Source organism: Eptesicus fuscus, chromosome 18 (genome assembly GCF_027574615.1).
Source record: "Eptesicus fuscus isolate TK198812 chromosome 18, DD_ASM_mEF_20220401, whole genome shotgun sequence".
NCBI lineage: Eukaryota > Metazoa > Chordata > Mammalia > Chiroptera > Vespertilionidae > Eptesicus > Eptesicus fuscus.
In genome coordinates, this window is record NC_072490.1 from 20,558,545 (window position 1) to 20,585,084 (window position 26,540).

Genomic DNA, 26,540 nt, shown 5'->3' on the forward strand with positions numbered 1-26,540 from the left:
AGTAAAGCATCTACCTAATAAAAGAGTAACATGCTAATTGACTGTACCTTCGCAACGCCCACCAGCCAATCAGGAGTGAATATGTAAATTAACCCAACAAAGGTGGCGGGTTAATTTGCATACATGGGTGTCCAGCAGCCGGGAGCAGGGTGGGATGCTTGTGTCGTCGCCATGGCGACAATGCAGGCATTGTGCACCACTCCAGCTGCTCCGGGCCTCTGGGCAGCGTGGGAAGGCGGAAAGGCGGCTCCAGCCAGAGCGAAGGTGGTGCCAGTAGCCAGGGGAAGGAAGGCCCATTCTTGCATGAATCTTTGTGCATGGGGCCTCTAGTCTATATAATAAAAAACTAATATGCAAATCGACCAAATGGCAGAATGACTGGTTGCTATGATGTGCACTGATCACCAGGGGGCAGACGCTCAATGCAGGAACTGCCTTCTGCTGGTCAGTGAGCTCCCACAGGGGGAGTACCGCTCAGCCAGAAGCCAGGCTCATGGCTGGCGAGCCCAGCACTGGTGGTGGGAGCCTCTCCCACCTCCCCGGCAGTGCTAGGCATGTCCAACTGCCAACTTATGCCTGCAGGGAGCGGGCCTAAGCTGTCAGTTGGACATCCCCAAGGGCTCCCGGACTGCGAGAGGGCTCAGGCCGATCTGAGAGACCATCCCCGCCCCCAAGTGCATGAATTTCATGCACCAGGCCTCTAGTTATATAATAATTATTATATATTGCATATGCAATTATATGTAGTTACATATAATATATAAATTACATAATATTTTATCAAATATAATTATTGTAATTGTAATATGTAACTATTAGTTAGCTTTATATAATTCAAACTTTGTAGCATTTAAACTTTATTTGAATTCATTTTGCCTCTATTTTTTAAAATTTATTTTAGAGAGAAAGGAAGGAAGGATGGAGGGAGAAAGAGAAAGAGAGAGAAACAGCGATTTGTTGTTCCACTTATTTATGCACTCATTGGTTGGTTCTTGTATGAGCCCAGAGTGGGGATGGAACCTGCAATTTTGCCTTATTGGGATGATGCTCTAACCAACTAAGGTACCTGGCCAGAGCCTATTTTATCTTTTATTTCCAATATGTTTTATCCTTAGCCTCCTAAAAATTGCTATTTACTTCTAGCATAGTGTTACACATATTTTAATTTCTACTTTTACCTTAATAAAATATTTAGAAAAAAATTAAGACTATTTTGCTACTTACCTACATATCTTTAGCTCGCCGCTTATAACATATTTCTTCTCTTGGCTTAATTAAGCAAGCATCACTGGTGTCAGGATCAGTTCTGAATGATCTCTCTCTCTCTCTTCCAGTTAATGCCATCAGAGTTGCTCTGGGTACTCATTATATAACTTTTCTTCTAAAGAGTAAATCCTGGCTCAACATTATAGTCTGAGAAATCTTATGTACCTGAGAATTCTTGCATCCTCTCTCTTGAGGGAGGGGTGGAACAAGAATAGAAGGAGATTAAATTAAAAGGAGAAAAGATTATGTTTAGATTTGAACATAATAATTCTTATACTTGATGAAAGGGAGGGAGGGTTCTTTTCCCAACTTGGTGCTGCTGGGGATGGAGTCCTTGCGATATCCCGAGAAAAGGAAATTTCTGAGACTCACACAGAGATTTCTATTTGCGTAGCATTAAATCCCTGCATTCCCAACGTCCTATTTCCCTTAGTCCATTTATAGAAGAAGTGTAGCTGGGGTTTCAGTAGCGCTAAAATCAGAGCCAGTGTCTAGAGTTTCTGTTCCATGTTGGAGCAGGGTCCACTACAGTATTAGCCTAGTTGCAGTCCATTTGTCCATTGTGGCGATGGGGGTAGGGGGGTGGGAGTTGTCCGCATGGCGGTGGCCACACAGGAGAATGCAAGGAAGCAGGAACCAAAGGGCCCTGCAAGCCCAAAGTTAAGCACAACAGGAGTTAAGCACAATGCACCAAGAGGAGCCAAGAGAGTAGGAGAGAGAGAATTCTATATATTCCAAATCTTCATGCCCTTACAGTGGCCACCCCTATTCTGGCCAATGACCTCTGTTCCCATGTGTGATTGACAGGCAAGTATCTTCCCTATGTCATCCCAACTTTACTGGGCATGCGTCTATCTTCCCTTTGTCCAGCCCCCTTCCCCCAGTGTTTTGCATGGAACATGCTTATAATGTCTGGCCTTCCCTTTGCTCCTTTCCCATTATAATTAACAGCTAGTTCATTACAATGGTATCATTTCCACCCACCAAGCCACTGTGGGGCGCCTGGAGTTTCTAGTCTAAGGGATTTGCTGTTGATTGTTGTTGCCATTATACATGCAAATAGCGTGCAAGACTGTCAAATTTCAGCCATGAAAATGTTATAAGGACCCCAAAAATTAGCTCACTTATAAAATATTTATTAAGCAACTACTATATGCCAGGCACCTACTTTTATCTATTACGCTAAGAGCTAGAGAGTCACAGGGAGTAATCTAAGCCAGATAATAAAGTGCTCAGAAGTTAAAAATACTTTAATATGGCTGCAGATGTATTTTTGTCCCAGTTTGCACCAGCAAGCAGTTTTACTGGACATTTGCAGCTATTCAGGGAGCATGCTCTCAGAAGCGTATCCAACTCCGTTCTGTGAACATTTGAAATATACAGCTACAAGCTGATAGTGTGTGATTTCAACTGGCTAGAGGCCTAATTAGTTGCTGTGCAAATTTGAAGGCAATTAAGTTACTATTTAACATTTGGCCCAACATGAATAATTTGAATTTATAACATCTGTACTAGACTTGCTCTCTTAAATTGTCTCCTTCAAAATTAAAACTTAATTTCAAAGAGGAATTTTTAAATTTAAAAAAATTGCATATTTAAAATGCAAAGACCAAAGAGGAAACACTAAACAGTGAAAATCGTTTTAGAGATTGAAAGGCAGAGAGTCTTCTTTCATTGGGCACACTTCCCTCCCTAAGACACCCTGTGGGGCCGGAGGACACCCCGGTCTGGGCGCCGCCATGCAGTGTGTGTCTTTAAGTGAGTTATTCCAGTCTCCCAACTTTTGTTCCTGCATTTTAGTTTTAGTTTTTTGACTTCAGTTTTATTGAGATATAATTGTCATATAAAGTTGTAAGATATTTAAAGTATACATGGTGGTGCTTTGATATATACATAGTGAAAGGATTCCCCCATAAAGTGGATTAACATATCCATCACTTTGTTTGTTTGTTTTGGTGAGATCACTTAAGTTCTACTCTTTTACCAATTTTAAATTATATAATACGGTGTTTTGCACTATAGTCACATTTATTTTTAAGTTGCAAAAATAGCTCCCACTCTGATTTCAAAGAATTCTGTGAGAAAGAATGGGTGTAAAGCATTTTGCTAATTGTACAGTGCTAAACAAATCCTTGATGTCCTTTAAGCCAATCAACTTAGTATTTTTTTTCATGACAGAAAGGTGAGTCTTGAGTCTTTTGGGAACTAGATCAGAAATGCAGTTGCTCTAATGAATAGCTCTTAACATTTTTTTCTACATCATGACTGTATATCAAGTTAGAAAAGTGAAACCTTCAGTTTTAGAGGTTACAATTGCTTTAATAAGTAACTTTGTAGTCAATAGAAAATAATATTTTCTTATACACACACAGCACAAAGACCACACATGTGTGTCTATTAAAAGACCAATTTGTTTTTGTAGCTTCACCATAAGATGACATACCAAGATTGAATTTCGAAATTAAATGCAAGGTAGTAGTTAAAGAAAACGCAATTGCTTTATTCCTTTATCCCCATTGAAGTACACAATTGAAAAGCATGTTGTTAAAGCTTTATATAGAATATAATCAGATATCATCAGCGTTAAATGATAAATACCCAATATCCACCAACTGCTTTATGCCTTTCAGCACTATTTCTCACATGATCGGAGGCCTATGAAATAGTTACACAGAGCATTAGGCATTAGCCTCTGAATTTCAGGCAGATATAGAAACCAAAGGCATTCGGGTCCAGATCTGTATCAGTCCTTCATGCAAGCTAGTATTTGAATTTAATTTTGTCCAGCGCTGGAGAGGAAGCAGATGATGTTACTGACAGAGCCTCTGAGCGTGAAACTGAGGTCAAGCCTGTGTCTCTTAGGAATCCTTATGTAAACAGCATCAACAGGAATATGGACACAAAAGATCAAGCTTAACATCCAGAGTAAATTGGCTGGGAATTCAGAAAATTTGACAGGTGATTGAGCAGCAGCCAATAGTTCCTAGCAGTGTAGTTCTGTGCTTTTGGGAACTAGATCAAAAGTCCAATTTCTAATTAATAGCTCTTTAAAAAAAAAAAATTGTACATCATGACTGCAGCCTAGGTTGTAAAGCGCCACTGTGGGAGGTTGTAAGCTGTTGGTCTGGGACCTGGGACAGAATCTTGTATTCCCCAGACTTAGGGAGTAGAGTTCCATCTTACATGGGAGATGGATTCTCATCTTCATCTAAGGTGAAAATTGGGCATTATCATAGTTACCTTTGCACATACCTTAGAAAGGTAGCAGTTTGGTGGAGACATTTTATGTGTCTTAAATGCCTAATCTCTTCCATTTTCATCCGGCCATACAATAGAGTATGGTACATTGGGTGAGCACTACATGAGGTACTTGGCTTATGCTTATGGAACATGTTGTTTAAAAATATATGCTCTAACCAGTTTGGCTCAGTGGATAGAGCGTCCGCCTGCGGACTCAAGAGTCCCAGGTTCGATTCCGGTCAAGGGCATATACCTTGGTTGCAGACACATCCCCAGTAGGAGGTGTGCAAGAGGCAGCTGATCAATGTTTCTCTCTCATCGATGTTTCTAACTCTCTATCCCTCTCCCTTCCTCTCTGTAAAAAAAAAATCAATAAAATATATTTTAAAAATATATAATATACAACCAACTCTGACTGGTTTGACTCAGTGATTGGAGCGCTGGCCTGAGCACTGCAGGTTAGAGGGTTCGATTTCTGGACAAGGGCACTTAGCTCAGTTGCAGGCTAGATCACTGGCCTGGTGGGGGTGTGTGTGGGAGGCAGCCAATCAATGTGTCTCTCTCACATGGATGTTTCTCTGTTTCTCCCCTGCCCTACCCCCCTTCCCTTCTAGTCTATCTAAAAGCAATGGAAAAAATATCCTTGGGTGAGGATTTAAATTATGTAATACTAATAATAATATACTTAGCATGGTGGAATGCTCTCTTGTCAGGGATTGAGAACTCATTAGGATTAAAACATACCCTAACTGTAAATCTTGTGCTTATTCCACACTATTGCCCACCCCTTAAATTTGTGATTGCTCATACCATTTAAAATAATTTTAAACTTACACTTTTACTTATAAAGCATTGTTTGACTCGACCCTCCCCCTCCTTTCCTGTAGAGCAGAGATGACAAGCAGAGAAAGTTAACTGCAACACTAGATTCAATCATCCGGCCAGCCAGCCAAGTAATAAGTATTTCACTTAAGCACTTACCATGTGCCAGATATTGGCCTTGGGAGACTCATAGTCTGGGGAAAAGATTACTAATTTAAGAAGTCATTACAGTAAAATGATTAGTACCCAAATAGGAATACGGACAAGATGCATAAGCACATGGAGAGGGAATCACCAAATTTCTATGGTGACATCTGTGCTAAGATATAGCCAAGGGTCGCAAACAAAGTTAGGAAAGGACATAGCATTTGGGGCAACTTGGATAGTATGACAAGATTAACATGTTCTGTGTGGGTGAGGAGCTGGCATTGAAGCTCAAAAACTGGCAAGGGCCAGACAGGTGTATTAGACACAGTAGCTTAGATTTTGTTCTACAAGGTTTTTTTTTAGCAGAGGAGTGGTTATAGTTGTCTTTTAGGAGGACCTTTTTTGGTCTGAGGTATATGATAACCACCAGCCCATTTGCATATAAATTAATATAAGGCAAGACTCCCCCACAGAGTAACCTGAAGTCATTAGCAGCACAGAGGCCCTGCCCCCCTCTTGGTGCTTCTGAAGTCCACCACTAGCCTAACAGTCCATATAACCTGCACTCCCTCCCTTCTTGTCCACCCTGGGGACAGGATGGTCAGCAGGTGGTCCTGTTTTTTCATAGTCAACCAGAAATGAAGGAGCTAGACTTTAAAAAGTGCTTTCACAGCTTATTACTTACTTAAAAGAACTGCTTCATTGACATATAAGTCATACACCATACAATGTGCCTGTTTAAAGTATACAATTCAGTGATGTTTAGTATATTCACAATTTTGCATTCATCACCACAATCAATGCTAGAACCCCCAAAATAAACCTCATACCCATTAAATTGGTCACTCTCCCTTATCCCTGTAATCCTCTCTCCCTTGGCAACCACTAATACACTTTCTATAGATTTGCCTATGCTGGGTATGTCATAAAAATGGAATCACGTAATATCTGGCATTTTGCAACTGATTTATTTTATTTACTGTATTTTCTGGCGTATAAGACGACTGGCCATATAGAAGATTTTCCTGGGTTAAAAAGTCATCTTATACGCTGGAAAATACGGTAACACTAGAGGCCCAGTGCATGGATTCGTGCACTGGTGGGGTCCCTCGGCCTGGCCTGCTGCAACCGGGTCTCTGACATCCCCCAAGGAATCCCAGATTGCGAGAGGGCAGTTCTCAGGTGATGCACCCTGGAATTGGGCTTCCTCCTCTCTGGTTCCGGGTACGTCACCCAAGAACCACAACTGCCAAGTCACAGTAGCTCGGCAGCTCCTGTGTTGAGTGTCTTCCCCCTGGCGGTCAGTACGCATCATAGCTACTGGTCAGACGGTCAAATAGTCAGACAGCCACTTGGGCTTTTAAATATATAGATAATGTTTTCCAAGTTCATTCACAGCGTGTCCTGTATCATCACTTCATTTCTCTTCAGGGCAAAATATTCATTGTTTGGCTATGCCAGATTTAATGTTTTCCCTTTCATCAGTTGATGGACTTTTGGATTTTTCACTTTAGGGATAATATAAATAATGTTGCTGTGAACATTTGTGTGTGAGTTTTTGTGTGGACATATGTTTTGCTTTCTTTTAGGTGTGTTTGAAATTGGATAGGATGAGAATTGCCGGGTCATGTGGTAATCCTAGGCTTAAACTTTAGAGGAGCTGTGTCAAAATGTTTTCCAAAGTGGCTGCCCCAGGTTGTTGGCTATTAGGTTTGAGAATATTTATTCTCAGCTACCAGGTAAAAAATTGTTTGTAAAGTTTCCAGAGGTTGATACTCGTAGCCTCCTCGTAGAAATAACTAATTAAAAAAATATATCAGTGTTTGTTTTTACTCAATAATGGTGTTCCTGTTTGAAAAAAAATGAAATGGATAAACAAAGTATGCCAGGGGTCTTAATCCAGCATCTTGAAGGGTTTCTGGAATCTGGAGAAGATTCTGTGTGTAAATTAATAAAGAGTCCAAAGATAAAACATAATTTTGGAAGGCATTTTGGGGGGCCAGAGGAGACTTAGCTAAGGAAACCAAGTTCTCTTGTCTCTCTGGACCCCTTGCTTTTTATTAACACAAATTGTCCTAAAGCAAGGTGATATACATATCAAAAGGCAAGGTTTAGTATACAGAATCCATTGTCAGATTGGAGGAACTGCCTTTGGCTGTTCAGGTATTTGGCCAGTAGGAGGCAATAACATGTAGATTGAAATGCCCTCAGCTGTCTGGAAGCAAGCAATCATTTATGCATCCTTTTCAGGTTTAGGGAAATGCCCTTAGCCATTTCCAACAGGCAATAACATATGTCAGTGGTCGGCAAACCGCGGCTCGGGAGCCACATGCAGCTCTTTGGCCCCTTGAGTGTTCTAATGCCACTTCTTCAAAATAGACTCGCCCAGGCCGAAAACCGACTTCTGCGCATGGGCCACGAAGTTTCAATCGCACTGTACGTGCGTGCCCACACGTGGTATTTTGTGGAAGAGCCACACTCAAGAGGCCAAAGAGCTGCATGTGGCTCGAGAGCCGCGGTTTGCCGACCACTGACATATGTGATTCAGCCCTTGCTAAGTCCCCAAGTTCCATCAACCTTTTGATGAAACTCTTGCATTTATGACATGCTGGAATTAGCTTCTGGCAAAAGTATAACTATTAACTAGTCCTAATAACGTGAATACAATTTATTTAGGTTTAGAACAAGATTTAAAGAACCATTATATTTAGTAAAAGTAACCTTTTTACGTATTTTTACCTTTGCTTTGAAGAGAGGACCTAAATCTTTTTCTTAATGTTGAGTCACATTTTCTAAGTTTTACACAACTACTTGACACTTGAGAGTTCAAATTTTCCTACGGTCTTTGTTCTTGCATTACTAGATTTTAGCTTAATCTTTTTTTTTCAGCTGCTTAAACTTTAGTCGTTTGGTTTTTTTCCCCCCAAGTGTCTCAGAAACTTTTCTTTTCTAAACTGTATCATCTCTTTCTCCCTGACCTAGCAGAATGGGAAAGGAAAAAAATAAAGCATGGTGATAATGCCTTGATATGATTCATGGCATAACTTCCCAAGTGCAGAAAATAATTTTCCACATATACCCTATCTAATTTACCTATTGGCCTTGGGTAATGGAAGGGCTAGTGAAGAATTACTTGTGTGTAATTGTCAAATTAACTTATTAAGCACTCTTTTAGAAGCTCTATGAATCTTAGAGCTGAGTTTTTATAAACATGCTGGTTTTCAGAGCATCCTTTTATTGTAGAGCCGGGAGGGACTTCAGAAATCATGTAACACGATTCCTCATTTAAAAAAAAAATCATAACCACTTTTCTTAAATCACCTAATTAATTCACACTTGAACAAAAGACAGTAGACAAAGAGGGGGAATAAGATTTCTACATAAATGCAATCACCCTGATGTTGGGTCCTCCTCTGTCTTCTCCTGCTATTCCTTCTTCTTTTCCAAGCATCATTTTATTTTGGGATTGTTTTGTTTGTTTATTAATTCATTAAGAAATACTTCTTGGGAATCTGTTGTGTTTCAGGCACAATTCCAGATGCTGAAGATCAGCAGCGAACAAAACAGCTAAAACCCCTGCCCTTATAGGGTGTACCTCCCATTCTGTGGGAGACTGATAATCAACACCCTTCAGTTATTAAATATTTCATAGCATATTTGAATCCAATAAATTTTATGGAGAAAAAGGAAGTGGGGGAGAAAAAGAGGAATTACAGGCATGGGTGGGGAATAAAATTTTACCCAGCGTGTTAAGGTAAAGCCTCACTGAATAAGTGAGACAGACTAACAGGTGGAGAGGGGTGAGTGACGTGACTGTCAGGGGAAGAGGCCTCCTCTTCAATGGAACAGCAAAGTCAATGTTTCTACGGTGGGAGCATGTGCGGAGGCCTGAAGAAGAGCAAGAAGGCCAGCAGTGCAGTGTGGTCGTTACAGGGGAAACAAAAGGGAGGGTAGGAAATGATAAAGTTAGCTAACTAATGGAAGACCAGACCACACGGGGACTTCCGGCCATTGCAGGACATCAGCTTCAAAAACAAAAACAGAAGATTCTTTAGGGTTTTCTATATATGAGATCATGTCATCCGTGAATAGAGATAGTTTTGCTTCTTCCTTTCCAATTGGTATAACTTTTTATTTTTATTTTATTACTTAATAGTCCTGGCTAAAACTTTCAGTATAATGTTGCATAGCAATGACAAGAGGGGAATCCTTGTCTTGTTCCTGATTTGAGGGGGAAGACTTTCCGTTAGACGTGGGCTTTCACTTGGGATGAAATATAGAGCCAAATAGTTTGAGGAAAAGAGTAATGTGAGTTATCCCCTATTTTAAAAGGAAACCTTTATATTTTTTATTTGTTTGTTTTAAATTATTGCAATTTCTAAGGGTAAAGCTAGAAACCTTAGTAAATAATATAGGTATTAAAAATCTGGCATGAAATTTAAATAACATAGTAATATTAATACATATGTCTTCATTATAAGTGCTATAAAATTACTTCAAAACTAAATATAGAATGTGTTCTAGTCGTATAGCTTGTGTTAGCAATACTACAGGGTGAGGCAAAAGTACATTTATAGTTGTTAGTATGGAAAATAATACAATAATTAATAAATAATGATACAAAAATAAACTTTATTTCATATTTTCAGAACTGTAAACCCATGTTTTCCCCATCCTGCATTTTTGTAGAAATATAAATTAACATATGAGTCTGCAATGTCCTATTGATATTATGTGACTTACTTTTACACTTAATGATTAAGTATTTCTACCAGCCAGCAACAATAAACTCTAAAAAATCTTGGTACTTGTAATGGCTTTCTTAATTAATAGCTATAAGGTTCTAGCAAGTGACTTTATATTAATAAGCCAATTTTCTCTTTTATAAAATAAGAACTTTAGTATCTATCTCAAGAGAAATATCCACAAAATTTATTTGAAAACTAAAAAGGACTGTCACTTGCATCTTTTTAAATTTCTTTGTTACACATGTGTTTAATTTTATACTTATTTAGATTTATCTTTAAAGGGAGTGCATTGTTGTACCCTACAGCTGCTTCATATAACAATAATGACAGTTAGAATAAGGACCTATAAAACTAGACAGCACCTAGGTTGTTGGACTAACTAGTGAGCCTCTCTGTATCATGCAAAATTCAAAATTTAAAGAAAAAGAGACAGAAAAGTAGTTGAAGAATCAGTCTTTATCTCATTTGAGTGATGCCTTATCTGTCATTTTGAGTATATTGCATGCCATGTATCTTGCAAAATCAGCTGCAGACTGGTTTGGCATTTCCTTTGGAGTGTCAGTGATACTCACATCAGCACTCATAAATCATCATATCCGTGGCACCTTAACAGGACATATCCCTCAATAGAAACGGAGCATCTGTGATGATGGGATCTTCAGAGATCGAAAGAGAAGAAATTTATCCAAATTCTGTGGATGGTTCATCACATTGACCCATCTGGGCCGGCTGATAAAATGCCCTTTAAAAGGAGTTCTCTTCCTGTGAAGTCTGGAATTTAGAAGGGCAAATAAGACAGACACATTTCTCGCTAACGCTTCCCTCTTCTCTTTTTTCCAGTTCCCTCCTATCTTGCAAAAAGCAGAGCTAATAAGCAAACACAAATAATTTGTATCTCATTCAGATCTATTCAATTTTAATTAGACTTCAAGTCTGAGGAGACGTTTATTAATCTGGACTGACAAGTCAGACAGAGAAGAGATTTCTACTGATTTTGAAGTTGTATTTTGAAGGTTAAGCCACAATGGAATTTTTTTGGAGTGTGAAGCAAAAGCAAATGACACTGAAACTGTGGCATCACAATGCTAAAGATGCATTTATCCCATGTTGGGTGAAAATAAAATACATTATTTTTTTTCAATGGCTAAGCGTTTTTCAAGAATCCCCCAACACTTAGAATTATCTGTGCACTTAAATTATCCAAGTGAATTTACTTTTTGCTTCAATTTTGATTTTTTTAAAAGAAGCGTTGTATTTTTACAAAGCTAGGCCTAAGCATCAATATTCTCTAGGTGAACTTCTGAGAAAAGATGATTTCATTGAACCAGATCATGCAACTCCACTCTATCAGCTGACCTGCCCAATCCTTGGCCACTTGTGTGTTTTTTTTCTCCCTTTCTACCTCCCCTCCTCCTCCCCCCCCCAACCCCCTACCCCCAGCCAATCTGGAAAGTTTTAAATTTGTTTTATCTAGAAATGTCCTCAATGAGAGGTGGCTTATGGGAGCAAATTGAAATCTCCAAAGGAGAATGCATCTACATATTTCTTTATATTATGATTTTATTTTTGGTGAGGTAGGGAGCAGCCAAGTTGAACAGAGAGGAGGAAAGAAAGGAGCATGATTCCTGTGCTAGCCTCGCCTGCCTCTTAGCCCAGTTTCCCATAGTGGGACCCAGGGGCAGAAAGCCCGAAGTCTCTAGTCACACAGTGACCATCTCCTCCATTGCCTCCTCTCCCCTTCTGTGGGAGGTGCAGATAGTGGCCAGAATACTTTTTTTTTTTTTCTCAATAAAACCATGACAGGGCTGTCTAAGAGGTGAGGCCTTCCTGCTAAAAATACCCTGCCAAGGTCAGCAGCCTGCCTGCCTGCCACGTCCTCAAGTACCCCAGGGCCTGCTCTTCTCGCCCAGCTTGTCTTCTGGCTCTGACGTCTCTCCCCAGCCCTGTGAATTGGCTGTCACGATCTGGCTGTGATCTTGGCAATAGCCTTCCAAGTGCCAGGCTTGGATGTGGTCTGCCTCGCACACTCCCTGTCCACTCAGGGCTGGGCTGCTAGCAGGTTAGGCCTGGCTTCCTCCCCGAGCCAGAGGCGCCCACCAATAAGGACGTGAACAAAACTAGTCACACATTGCAGGATGGCTTCTCCATTTCCAGAGAAGCATCATCAGAACTGAATGTTGATGCAAACCAGGTTTACCGAAAACAGGATACATAAAAATTCCAAGAATATTAAACTTTCTAAAGTGACCTATAAAGCAAAGTGCTTTACCCAAAGTGCTGGCTCTTCATTGTAGTTTCACAGTTGGGTTTTGGTTAAAAGTAGAAATGGTGCTAATTAAAAACAGCTATCCAGATACAGGGTGGGACAAAATTAGGTTTACACTTGCAAGTACGGAAAACACAATTTATTCTTGTGTTATTATTTATTAATTATTGTATTATTTTCCATAAGAACTGCCAACCTAATTTTGCCCCACTCTGTATGTGTCCTAAAAAATGATTGTTTTCTACAGCTTAACTAAACATTACTTTTTAATTATTTTAACTAAAATAGTAATACAATTTCAGAACTTCTATTCATATCAAATGGTCTCTAGCATAGTGTTATGATTTGACTCATGAAATAATATCCCACAGGGTGAAATGGAATAGAAATGCCCATCATCCTTTGGTAGGTCTGGTCATGGGGCTAGATGTATATCCTTTTGTAGCCATAAAAATATTTGGCATTCTACAGGAATAGAATGTTCAGTATTAACCATCAGAGATAATACAAATTTATTTTTAAATTAATTCTTAGATGGATTATTCTTTTTTCTTTCTTTCTTTATTGATTAAGGTATTATATATGTGTCCTTATTCCCCCATTAACCCCCCCACACTCATGCCCTCAGCCCCCTGGTGTCTGTGTCCATTGGTTAGGCTTATATGCATGCATACAAGTCCTTTGGTTGCTCTCTCCCCCTTACCCTCACACTCCCCTACCTTCCCTCTGAGGTTTGACGGTCTGATCGATGCTTCTCTGTCTCTGGATCTGTTTTTGTTTAGCAGTTTATGTTGTTCATTATATTCCACAAATGAGTGAGATCATGTGATATTTATCTTTATCTGACTGGCTTATTTCGCTTAGCATAATGCTCTCCCGTTCCATCCATGCTGTTGCAAATGGTAAGAATTCCTTCTTTTGTACCACAGTGTGGTATTCCATTGTGTAAATGTACCACAGTTTTTTAATCCACTCATCTGCTGATGGGCACTTAGGCTGTTTCCAAATCTTAGCTATGGTAAATTGTGCTGCTATGAACATAGGAGTGCATATATCCTTTCTGATTGGTGTTTCTTGTTTCTTGGGATATATTCCTAGAAGTTAAAGTATGTTTTTATTGATGTCAGAGAGAGGAAGGGAGAAGGAGAGAGAGATAGAAACATCAGGGAGAGAGAAACATCAATCAGCTGCCTCGTGCATGCTTCTTACTGGGGATTGAGCTCATAACCCAGGCATGTGCTCTGACCTGGAATCAACAGAGACCTCCTGGTAAAGGGGCAAAGCCCAGCCAACTGAACCACACCAGCCGGGCACAGATGATTTATTCTTCAGCATAGCTCTATCTTGAAAGATACCTACCTTCAAGTATTGAGTTAAATTGTGGGTGGTAGAGCTAACCAAGATGTTTTTTTATTTTCCTGAGTATATACACAGAACAAATAATTAGATTTAAAGTTTTTAAAATAATGTCAAAATAACTAGTCTCTTAAATGAGGCCAAAGGAAAATAAAAATGCTTATTCTGCATCATTTACGTAAAAGAGAGATTGACATTATTTTTAATGTTTCAATTCATATTTTGCTGAAATGGTGATACACTTACAATTAATATATTCTCAAGAGGAAAAAGAAAAATACACAGTGTGGTGACTTTGTGCAGGAGGCAGTCTGCTGTGGCTTGGAATTTCTGGAGGTGTGATGATGATTCAATCAGAGAGATCATTTTCAATCTGGAATTTCATGGAAATCTGGTTTACATGATTGCTGCATATAAGAAGGGAATCCTACCATTTTAGAAATTGGTCTTTTGGTTTCACTGCGAGTCATCTGCTCCAGAATTTTATTAGTTTCCAAGCAATTCTATTAATTTTTCAGCAGCCAGCCTTTCAGTAAATAATGAGTAGAATTCTGATTTCTCCTGTTCTATTTTTGATGTGCACATTCTTCCTTAGTTTTATGTGTCCTCCAACTCTTAATCTTCTTGGTTGGAGTATATTAACATTATATGGAAACAACCAGTTTGAGGAGAAAATTTTTATCAAAAATGATTATATGATGACTTGCCTGTTGTTCTCCATTCTGCAGAGGGAAAAATAATAATAAATCGCTGTTTGGGGTAGTTGGATTCTTGAAACTATGCAGTTTATAGTTTAAATGGAATACTTAGAAGTTGTTGACAGGTTGTCATTTAAAAATATATATTATATATTTTTTCACTTTTTAAGAGCCTTCGCTTTTTTATTATTTCTCTCGTCTTTGCCAACCATTTCACATAATTTGTCCAGTGGAATTAACTCCTTGAAAATACCTTTCTTGGTCACCTGATTTTTTTTTTTTTAATCTAGAGGTCTGAATGTAACAAGGGCCTGTCAGTTACATCATGGTACCTTTCTATTGCTTTAAAAATTCTCTGCATAGATAATCTGTGGAACACCAACATTGTAATGAAAATTGCTAAGTAACTCTTACACATACAATAAAATGCCTGGGACCAGATGAAATAATGCTTTATACTATATCCACAATAAATATTTTATCCTTGTGCCATCTATTATGGAAGCATGTTTTCTTATCTTCAAGACAGCTCTAAGGTACAACAAAATTGAAGAACTGACAATTATTACTTTTTAAAAATTTGCTATATGGGCTGCTTCACAGGCTACTACAGCAAGGATTTGTATCCCAAATGGTGTAGCATGACTACCTCCACCTTCTTAATTCTCTACACATAATCTAAATTCACTATTATTCAGAAGGCATGTTCTCTCTCACTTTGTGCTCAAGTTCAACTAGTAGAAGCTTTCAAGATTCATAATCTAGCATGTCATAAATGTTAGTAGTTAGGTATTATGGAAGTTCAGGGCACAAGGCAAACCCTTACTTAAACACACAGCCAAAATGAAGGAGACTGTTACTATAAATAGATAAACTACCAAAGGCAATCACTGAAAAACCGTGCCATGACTTTTTGCCAGCTTTCAAATCTAGCTTTCAATACACAGGTCTTCTCATTGATGAAATGACAGCTGTTAGTGTGGCATGCAACACTTTGTTTCCTCTGAAAGATCTTGGAACAGAGGAACTACCATTTATAGATTTGAATAGACTTTTTTTTCTTCTGCCTTACTTAAAAAAAAAAAAATTCCTATTAGCTGCCTAAAAAGGCAGTTTCCTAATCTAGGGGCATCCAAGTCACTTAAAATAGCTTTGGAATACACTGGTTTTCTTTTTGTCTTCCCCCTTTTCCCCCTTTTGTACAGTTTATCAGCAAGTTCTCAAATTCTGACAAAACTAACCCCTTGGTACTTCTCAATGGTATGTCCAGGGGCCAGACCCACTCAGTTAACTCTCAAAGCCTAGTGGTCTGGCCTTCTGATTAACTTAGTTTTGAACTAATCTGCTTTCAATTAATTTACGTTCAGCGGGGATAAAGAATACATTCTTTGAGCGATGTAGGAAACAAATTCTCTTAGAAACATGGACTACAAGATACAGAGAGAAGACTATATTCTCACAATAGAACTCCTGGTTTAACTGCTAAATGGGACATTAAATAAGTAGCTATTTGCTTCAGTTTTTAGGATCTGAATGTGTCTTCATCCTCCCTCATTTATTATTACATATATCTCAAAAATGCATCTCTCAATAGAAATGGTTCATTGCATACTTGGGTAGCATTGAAAATATTTTTTAGAGAGTTGTTTTCTCACTTATTCCAAACTCCTACCAACGGTAAGCAACTTGACCTGCCTTGCCGGGCACTTCCTCTGTTTTAGTACTGAAAGTTCCTTGTCTCAGGAAGTCGCTCAGTTACGGGGAAAACAAGAGCCCCTCATTTCCCATTTTGACTTTCCTGACTTTCTCTCTGAGTGACATTATAGCTGTAAAGCTGAGACCTGTTACGGTAAACCAGAAATGAATAGGCAGACCTGCCAATGGTGGTTTTCAGCACAGTAGCAGAAGCAACAACTGAGCACTTATTGGAAATGCATATATGCAGGTCCCCACCCAGACCTAGGAATCACAAACTCTACAGGCAGGAATCAACAATCTGTGTTTCGTAAACCCCAACGTGATTGTGAAGTGTTTAGTAATAGCGGCATTACTGATTCACAAACTTTTCCAACGTCTTGACCCCACATCAGTGTTGAGTATTGTGAGAGCCAAAAGAGCACAGTGAGACTAAAGGGAGAGAAGCAGAGTTTTCTAAAAAATTATGAGACTAAAATGAGTAAGGTTGAAAACTTAGGGTAGCAGGTCAGAGATTTGCTATTTATATAGCCATGGCCAATTTTCAGCTCAGGGTCTTATGGGGATATAATCTTGACTTTTCAAAGGAAGGCAAATGCCTGAAAGAACAAATGTGTTGACAGCAGCCTCAGTATTTACCAGTTAGCAAATAACTAGCAAGGTCGGTTCTAGTTGTGTTATGGAGGATACGTATGCTGTAGGAGTAGGGAGCACAATCCCTATTGACTTTCAGGAACTAAAGCTCCCACGGGGTAAGGTATTAAAGATTGCTGAGGTGACTGTTACCAACCAAGAACACCACTGGGGTATGAAGTATGAACCCTTACGCATAGCTGACCAGACTTCTGCCCTAGAGTGAGGCCCTTCTGGTGGACTTTAAAGAAAGGAACAAGGGCAAGTTACTTACTGAAGGAAAAAAGAAGACTAGCTGTGATCATCGTATTTCTCCTTAAAATAGAAACCTGGCCTTCTGAGGGAGAAGCTAAGTCAAGTCATGTGACCAGAGTCCGTGAACCATGGTGGAAAGGAGCAGTGATTGGGAGCACAGGCACTGTGTCCCTAGAGAACCTTTCAAAACTGGCCGCCCACAGCCCATGCAGAACACAGAGATTGTGCCCCACCCAGGATTTCATACACACACACACACACATATGCAGATGCTAAAACTTAACATTTGGAAAGCTTCTATAAAACTCTGTGGCTTTTCTCAAGATGATAATCAAAACATATGGCAAAGCCAGACCTGCATGTCTACAAGGACAGGTACTGTCCTGACTTGTCAAATCACATGATCCTCCTAAAAATGGCCAGTACCAATGAAACTAATCGATCCTGGCTTCAAGAGGGAATTCCAAAAGTTGAATCTCCCTTTAAAAAAAAAAAAATAGGCTCTGTCTCAAATATTTTTCATTACAATAATTTGTTTTTTAATCTGTATGTGGTATACATGGCAAAAGTGAGCGCCGGAGATAACTGTTATCACTGTGTATGAATCCACACCTGACATAATTGCCTCGAACAAACCATGGATTGGGCAGCTTTAGAAAGCATCTCAAAAGTTGCAGTTCGATATTTTTGTTTTTTAAGTTTTTGCAATCTCTTGCCTTTCTATAAATTCTAATATATGCGAGATGTGAGAAATCTAGTTCACATGATGTGAAAGAAGAAAGAATTACTCACCTGATCCCTTAGGACATTAACAATTTTATTCAGGTCACTGTAGTACAAAATATGCCAACTTGATTTAAAAAGTACAGTGGTTCACTTTTTGCGTGGCTCAGAGATGTGATAAATCAGTTCAAATTACAATTATTTTTTTAGAAATATTTTTATTGATTTCAGAGAGGAAGGAAGAGGGAGAGAGAGATAGAAACATCCACGATGAGAGAGAATCATGGATTGGCTCCCTCCTGCAAGTCCCTCACTGGAGATCAAGTCCACAACCCGGGCATGTGCCCTTGACCAGAATTGAACCTGGGACCTTTCAGTTCACAGGCTGAGGCTCTATCCACTGAGCCAAACCGACTAGGGCTACAATTATTAGAGAGAAAATCCATATCCCCTCCATTCTTATTATGTGAGAGAGCCTTATCACTCTTCAGTATACAAATTATAGCATGTTTATTTCTTCACCTCCTGTGATTAGCACAGGGTCTGACACATGAGGGTTCAATAAGGACCACCCCAAAAGTTTTAGGACCAATACAAGAGTACAAATGGATAAGATATGCCATAGAGCATATGCATATAGCTGAGTATTTACAAGTGATACCTCAAGCTTCACCTAGCAGCCCCACAGCCTGTGGATTGTCTTTGTGACCTTGATGATAAAGAATCTACCCTGTTGAGTCAGTCCTGAGTTCTACAAAGTGGTAACACAGATCAATAGAGACCCTGCAGAAGCTATTTGGAAAGCAAGGGCATTTGGGTAGTATCTAGACCCAGCAAAATTGGGTAGCCTGCTGGGGGAGGTATTCATTCTCCCCCACCTCATTTTGTGGGTTCAGGATTACCAGGCAGTGAAGAACTTCCCATACCATTGCAGTATATGGAGGGAAGAAATACTCGGGAGACTTTGTTCCTTAGAGAGGATGCAGCCAAGTATGAAAAAACAAACCTCCTTCTCTGGTGTCCATCTAGAACAGTGGTTCTCAACCTTTTTAATGCCACAACCCTTTAATACAGTTCGTCATGTTGTGGTGACCCCAACCATAAAATTATTTTCGTTGCTACTTCATAACTGTAATTTTGCTACTGTTAATGAATCGTAATGTAAATATCTGTGTTTTCCGATGGTCTTAGGCTCTACAGCAGGGTCGGAAAACACAGATATTTACATTACGATTCATTAACAGTAGCAAAATTACAGTTATGAAGTAGCAACGAAAAATAATTTTATGGTTGGGGGTCACCACAACATGAGGAACTGTATTAAAGGGTCGCGGCATTAGAAAGGTTGAGAACCACTGATCTAGAAGCTGTGACTCCTCCCACCTCTCAATACACACAAAGCCAGACAGGCACACATACTATCAAAAACATGCATACAAACACTCTCAAATATGTGAACTCTGGCCTTTGGGGCACCCGGCTCAGCCCTCACTTTCCTTTCCTATAATTCCCATTTCCTCAGTTAGTTATTGAACTTTCTAAAAACCTTTTACAAGACTAAAAAAAACACCATAGATTTTTGTTTCAGTGACTTGTGATTGATATGTGGAGCCCTTATAAGTACAGAGCCCAAAGCAGGGATCACTTCAGCCTGAGCCTACGCGTGTGTTACTGTGCTGAATAAACGTTGGTTAAATTAAATGAAATCCATAGGAAAGAAACCACCAGTAATAATTTCTAAAAGTTTGTGATTTTTTTTATTTTTTTTGGTCAAAAAGCACCTTTTTATTCTTCAAAATGTCAGCATGTTCAATAGGAATCAGCTGTTTTGCTCACTTTCTAGCAAACATGAGTGAGACTTCAAGTCACACAGGGGAGAAGGACATAAATCATATATAATTCTAAATCTTCAATCTATAGGAAAACATGATGAGCATCTTGGGGCTATAATATTAATTCTTGTTAAATAGGAGAAAATTTAACTAATCTCTGGTTCTCCCACTTAGGTTGTGAGGCCTGTAACTAGGAGAGTAAATTTCTTATCCAGATCATGTCACTTGGCTGATCTATTTTATTATCTGGAATTCAAGTTGTTGGTAATTTCTGGAATCCTGTCCTATGCTTTGTATGTGTTTTGAAGGTAATTACAGTGTTTTCTTATAAAGATGAGAACTACAACTGGGCCACTCTGCATACAGTCAAGTTCCCTTTTATTCTCAACTAAGGCCCCTTTCCACAAAGTATTAGCTGTCTGTTTTCATGCCAAAGCCAGATTGCGACAGTTGCAATAATGAGTATTTGCTCCTGGGCACTGGCAGAAAAATAACCCAGAAATGAAAACCCAAATCATCTTAAACCTTTCTCTTCCCCCTGAACTGCACCCATTAATTTCAACTCCCTGTCACATAGATCTGTTCCTAGAGCCTCACTGGTTGAATAGTGCAAAGAAATCTGAATCAGCCTTTAGGAAACATTAAGAAAAGTGAATTATTTTTCTGCTTTCTGATCTTAAAAGAAAAGAAGAAAAGAAAAGAAAAGAAAAGAAAAGAAAAGAAAAGAAAAGAAAAGAAAAGAAAAGAAAAAGGTTCAATAAGGAAGGCCTGTGGTTTGCACTTTATCATTTCTCACAAGAGGTTTTTTGAGGACTGTAGGTTTTTCTTCTCTTTCCTCTTCCAGCAACTTAAATACTTTAACATAAATGGGTGTTTGGACATATGTGATCAACTCCAGCTCGGACCATGTTTAGTTTTTTTTAAAGTCAAATTTTGTCTTCAAACATGCATAATAAGTCATGACCAATGTGAATTAACTGAAGGGAAGATAATTTATACTTTTTACGATAAAAATTAAAAAATTAGCAATAAAAATAAATGAAGACCATGTGATTCTGAGCCAGACTGTCTGAGTTGGTATCATTGTGCTATAGATGGAAGCTCTGGCATTGGGAACTTCCCAAATCTCTCTGTACCTCAATCTCTTCTCTCAGATCAGGATACAAATGGCATGCCCCTCTTAGGTGTTTGTGAGGACTGAATGAGTAAGTAACTTTAAATGCTTTAAAATCCTTCCATAATTATTTACTGTTTTCTTGTAATACATGTGTATTGAGTTCCTTTTCATGCTGATTAAGGATTAAGTTTATTGTTATTATTTAAATTCATAATGAGATGTCTCATAAACCCCTTTAGTATGGGATGGCCATTTATTGGCCTTCTCATTCTTAATGACTTAGTATAGAACCTAGCACAAAATACCTGCTCAATAAATGTTTATGGGGTGAAGTTTGAATACATAAGTCATTGCAGTGTAGGATAACAGGCACTAGGAACTGGAAGATGCAGTGTCAAATCCCATTTTCTCCCCCAGAGCACTATGTGACCTTGAGAAATTTACTAATCCAAAAACCAAGAAACCTATACTACAGCTTCTGACTATGATCTAAGATCCCTTCTGACTGTGATTCTACAAAGTAACAGTGATACATTATTGACTGGCTGTAATTTCATTTTCTTAAATTTAATAAGCCACTTAATAGTTTTAGTTTTATAGAAAATATGCAAGAATAATACAGAGGTTCCAGTATTCCCTGCACCCAGTTTCCCTTCATGTTAATATGTCACATTACTATGGTGAATTTGTCAATGAGTAGATTAGGATTATTAATAATTGTTAATTTAACATACCATATTAAGGAAAATCTCTTTGCTATATGTAATTTTTCTATTCAATTTATAAAATACATAGTTGGTTCTCTTTGAATTTAGCATAATCTTAAAATATATTTATCTTAATTTCTTTTTGGTTATTAAAAAAGTCCCCCTCACCACTTATAAATGAAAAGTAAGTGAAAAATCCATCTTGTTATAACTGTTCGTGTTTCTTTCCAATTTATTGCAAACTGATAGTAACAGATCTGGGCTCAGCTATGTGGTCTAAAGGATGCAACAAAGTAAAAATGCCAGAAGTTAAGCGTTTTGATACTAATTCCCCTAAGCCTGTCTCAAGCAAGGGACTTGCCTTAGGAAATGTTAATGCTTCACTAAGCCATAGGCATAGAGAATCTGGTGTCTCTATTTCATGGGGTCTTTGATATAAATGTACATTATGCTCTGGCGTTAGGCAAGACAATAGTGTAGCTGTCACAAGGGTTGGAAGATCCATGGTTTTGTTTATTCTATACTTCTGTTATGAATTTCACTCTACATAGGGAAGTAGGCTTAGGATTGCTATGACCTATGCTATGTACAATTTCAGGTCAAGAGTAAAATAAACTTGGTCAAGTCAAAGGAAAATTCATTAGAAGTAGGATATTAATAGGAATATCTTTACTTAGGTTTAAATGAAATAAATAACCATAGTATCTTATTCTGGCTCCAACATGTGGCCACAACAAGTTTAAGTATCTCTGCATTTACAGTTATCACTCCCTATAGAGCTGAACATAAGAAAAAGTTGGCGTTTGTGACCTTACTATGGAGAATCACTATCATGGCCAAGGTTTTCTATCACTCACAATTTTCTTTTTTCAAAATCCCCGATTTCTTTGTTTCTTGAAACACTTTGCCCAGGTTTCACCATATACTACTGCGTGACCCTGGGAAATTTCCTTAACTTCCAGATTTCCTTGCTTGCACAAGTTTGTTTGAAGATTAAGTGAAATTATGTATAGAAAACACTTAGCAAATTAACTGGCCATTTGTTACTTATTTACAGACATATGCATATGCTGTCCAACAATCATTTCAGGTTTATTGGAAGCAATGAACAGCTACTCGGCTATCTTCAAGTAGTCATTGTATTTTATGCCATATCTAGGTCCTCAGAATGATTTTCTGGCTGTTACCTGATATTGTAATTTTAATCAGGTACCTTATTAGGCAAGTAAAAGCTAATCAGGAAATTGACCTCTTCACGTTCAAAGGAATAAATGAATTCTGGTGGCAAAATGTGGTGTCATAGTAATTTTATTTCTTTTTCTCTAGCCATGGGAGACTGATTTTTTCACATGGTTGGTGGATAATCCCCACGACACTGAAGGAGGCTTGCCTGATGATCTTAGCAGCTAAAATAAGTGATTCAAAGTATGTGAAGCGTCAGGCAAAGGAAATAAGATCCAGATGAATTGTTTTATAAAACAGCCCTCAACAAGACCTCATTTATCTTCTTATTGACTACTGTTTCTGACGCCAAGAAGCCATAATTAATCTCACCTATATTCCCACCTCTGTATCTGGATCAAAGAGGTCTCTAAGTTAAAATGCATCCCGTAGCTAATCAACTCTTGATGGTGTGAGCTAACAAGAAGTAAGCATTTCTGAGGACATTTCATTGCAGGCAGGTCACTGTCCTTTATAGCCACCACCCAACCCATTTATCGTGGACTTCTCAGCTTGGCATTAGGTAGTGACCACAGCAGCATATGGAATGAGAAACAGTTGCAAGAGCAGCTGCAACTGGAGAGACAGCCTGGGAATGTTGGAGGTTAAGAACCAGCCAGCAGGGAAACAGAATAAGTAGTATAAGCATAGAAAGGCTATGAGCATAGAGCTCATTTGCAGTGTGTTGTTGGATATGCAAATGTTGCTAACACCATGGTACTTGGCATATTTGGGATGAGAGCTGTGTGTACCCAATGGAAGTTAGAACAAGCTAGTTTCACGTTAGAGCTTGATCTCTTGGGGATTAAGAATCAACCTTTGAAGCCACAGGGTTGTAGGGTTACAGTCGTCATCAAACTCGGGAAACTATTTGACATTAACATGGTGTGACCAGTCTGTGAATTCCTTATAAAGAGTGGCCATTAATGTTTGAATGCTATGCCACAAACTTCCCAAGCAAAGCCTGGTACAGGGTCTGAGTTTCATAAAGAGGCCATACTAGAATCCCTCTTATTTGTATATTGATGATTTTTGTACTTGGTGTTAACTATTTGTAAATAGGGCAATGATTTTTCTAAACTATTGTTCCTGACAAAGAATATATCATCAAGGTTCCATTTTTAAATTTTTTCTTTTGCACAAGCATGTACAAAAGGATCAGTGCTTACTTTTTATTAAAGAAATAAATGTGAAAGGAAAATAGAAAGACAAATAGTAAATCAAAATACAAATATATTTTAAATATTGATCCCCTTTTTTAAAAAAAAAGCCATCTGTGTAGAAATATATGTATACAAAGTATATTATTTTACTAAGGCTATGTGGGAACCACAGAAAGTTGGGGGTATATTTATTTACACCCTAGGAAAAATGTGAAGTGTATTTGTATATATTGAAGAATCGTCAGAATGTTGTATAGCAATGTACAAAACGACATGTGGTCGTCTATGTAAATTTCCCGATGAGGTGACAGACGCACAGCTGACGAGCAGCACTTGCTAGCTGCTCTTATCAGTATTAGCAGAATGTAATATTAGCGATACATTTCCAAATAGGGAAAGATAATACCACTGTTTTTTCCCTCTTTTTTTTTTCTCTGTGCTATTTTGAATGCAGACAGTACCACAGGGACACCAGCAATATCAACGACGACAACTGTGGAAATTCCCAAAAACAGTGTTATGACAACTGAGATAACCTCTAAAGTGGAAAAGAGCCCCACAACCGCCACTGGCAATAGCTCCTGTCCTTCTACGGAGACCGAGGAAGAAAAGGCAAAACGGCTTCTTTACTGTTCGCTATGCAAGGTTGCTGTCAACTCTGCCTCACAGCTGGAGGCGCACAACAGTGGTGAGATGCAGCTATTCTTTTTCTGTCTCCACAGCTTGGCAATTATCTTCCTCCGAACAGATGAGATCTTTTGCAGCAGGGGATGGAGAGGTGGCAGAAAACTGACAATTACTACATGCAATTCAATAACCATTAAAAAATAAAAATGACACACAACGTGTCATGTACATGGGGTCAAGGGAGGGTTTCCAAGGATCCTGGGCTGTGTTGTACATGAGTTTGTGTGTATGGTGTGTGTGTGTGTGTGTGTGTGTGTGTGTGTGTGTGTGTATGTGTGTAAACATAAGGGGATAAAGTAAAATATAATTCTAAAGTATAAGTTTTGCATTTATTTCATTTCTAGATTGCTAAGTACTTCCACGCATTTGCTTCCAAATGAAGTTTTCTAAGGTTGTACCATTAACATAGTTGCAAATTTGGGTTGGATAACTTCATGTCTGTATTTTTGGTTATTACAGTTTTATGGCAAGTAATGTTGCTTGGGATAAATCTATATGACCTGGGCAATTAAACTTAAGAAATTGTCTATTATGGGCAACCATTGAGGCATGATCTTTACATGCAATATTTTATGTACTCTTTCTGACAACCTAAAGATACTAATCATCTTATTTGAGGCTCAGAAAAGGTACATGATGACTTAAGTGATGGAACCATGATTTAAACCCAGGCAGGTCTCACTAACATAAACTCTAACTCTCATATATCATAATAGAAAATATTGATAAGTCAGGATGAAATGCTTTCTTAATATACTTTTATCTCATCCATCTGTAATATGTCCATATCAAGATATTATATATCTATATCTATACTTATCTATCTAGATATATATTTATGTAGGATCTATCTATCTAGATATAGATAATAGTGTGTTTATTTATTTAGTTACTTAGTTATGTCCTGCCTGAGATTTTAGCCAGCCCTTTGGCCCAAGATCAACTTTTCTCTAAAAGACTGGGTTCATTGCCAGGACTCTGTCAGCAATAACAGTAGAAAAAGAATCACTTGTGAATTATACCCTGAGTTAATTTTGCAGCTGTATTTGACTGAGTCATTGACCAGTCATTGTGCTGCACTAGTAATAGTCAAGTATTGACTTCAAGACTCTAAGGGAGTAATTGCAGATGGAGAACAATTCCTTCAGCACTTCCCTTCCTCCTGCATACCACATCAGCTGTAGTCAAGGAGAGTTCATGAGTTCAAGGGCTGAGAAACACAGGAAAGCATCTGTCCTCTGCCAAGCTGGAATCTATACCATTAGATTTATCACCTGTTTACACATACAAATACATTCTTCCTGGATGCAAGGTAATTGGGAGAGCATAAACCTCAGTGGAAGACCATGCATTTCTCAATTGCTTTTGATCATTTTGCATAGTAACAGGGGAGCATTCATTTTGAGGAGGGGCACAAACCATATTCTTTGAGTCTGGAGTTAATTCATCAAGGAATTTTGATATCCTTTCTGAATTCTTCTCAGAAACATCTGATTAAGAAGTAAACAGGAATTATTTATTTGATTATATCACATTAGGTCAACATTTTTCATATTACAATCCTATGGCCATTATCTCTGCTTTGTGTATCAGAATTACATATGGAGCTTTTAAAACACGTTCACTTGTGGTGCTTTAAATATATGTAGACTAGAGGCCCAGTGCACGAAATTGGTGCATGGGGGGTGTGTGTCCCTCAACCCCACCTGCATCCTTTCCAATCTGGGACCCCTCAGGGGATGTCCCACTGCCGGCCTAAACCGGTACCCCTCTCACAATCCAGGACCACTGGCTCCTAACCACTCGCCTGCCTGACTGCTTGATTGCCTCTGCCTGCTTCTGCCTGCCAGCCTGATTGCCCCCTAACTGCTGCCATGCTGGCCCCATCGCCCACAACTGCCCTCCCCTGCTGCAATCCACCTCCTCAACCAGGATCCATCTCCTCCATGCCGCGCAGAGCTGCG

At 38.7% G+C, this 26,540-nt stretch overlaps 1 protein-coding gene across 2 annotated transcripts in view; it reads left to right on the plus strand.

Moving 5' to 3' along the window:
* Positions 1-26,540, plus strand: part of ZNF385D (zinc finger protein 385D) — a 280,753-nt gene that overhangs the window by 240,110 nt on the left and 14,103 nt on the right. For both annotated transcript variants that reach the window (XM_008153545.3, XM_028129888.2), the window contains exon 5: positions 24,344-24,577. In XM_008153545.3, the coding sequence (XP_008151767.1) occupies positions 24,344-24,577 (234 nt within the window). The remainder of the gene's footprint in view (positions 1-24,343; positions 24,578-26,540) is intronic.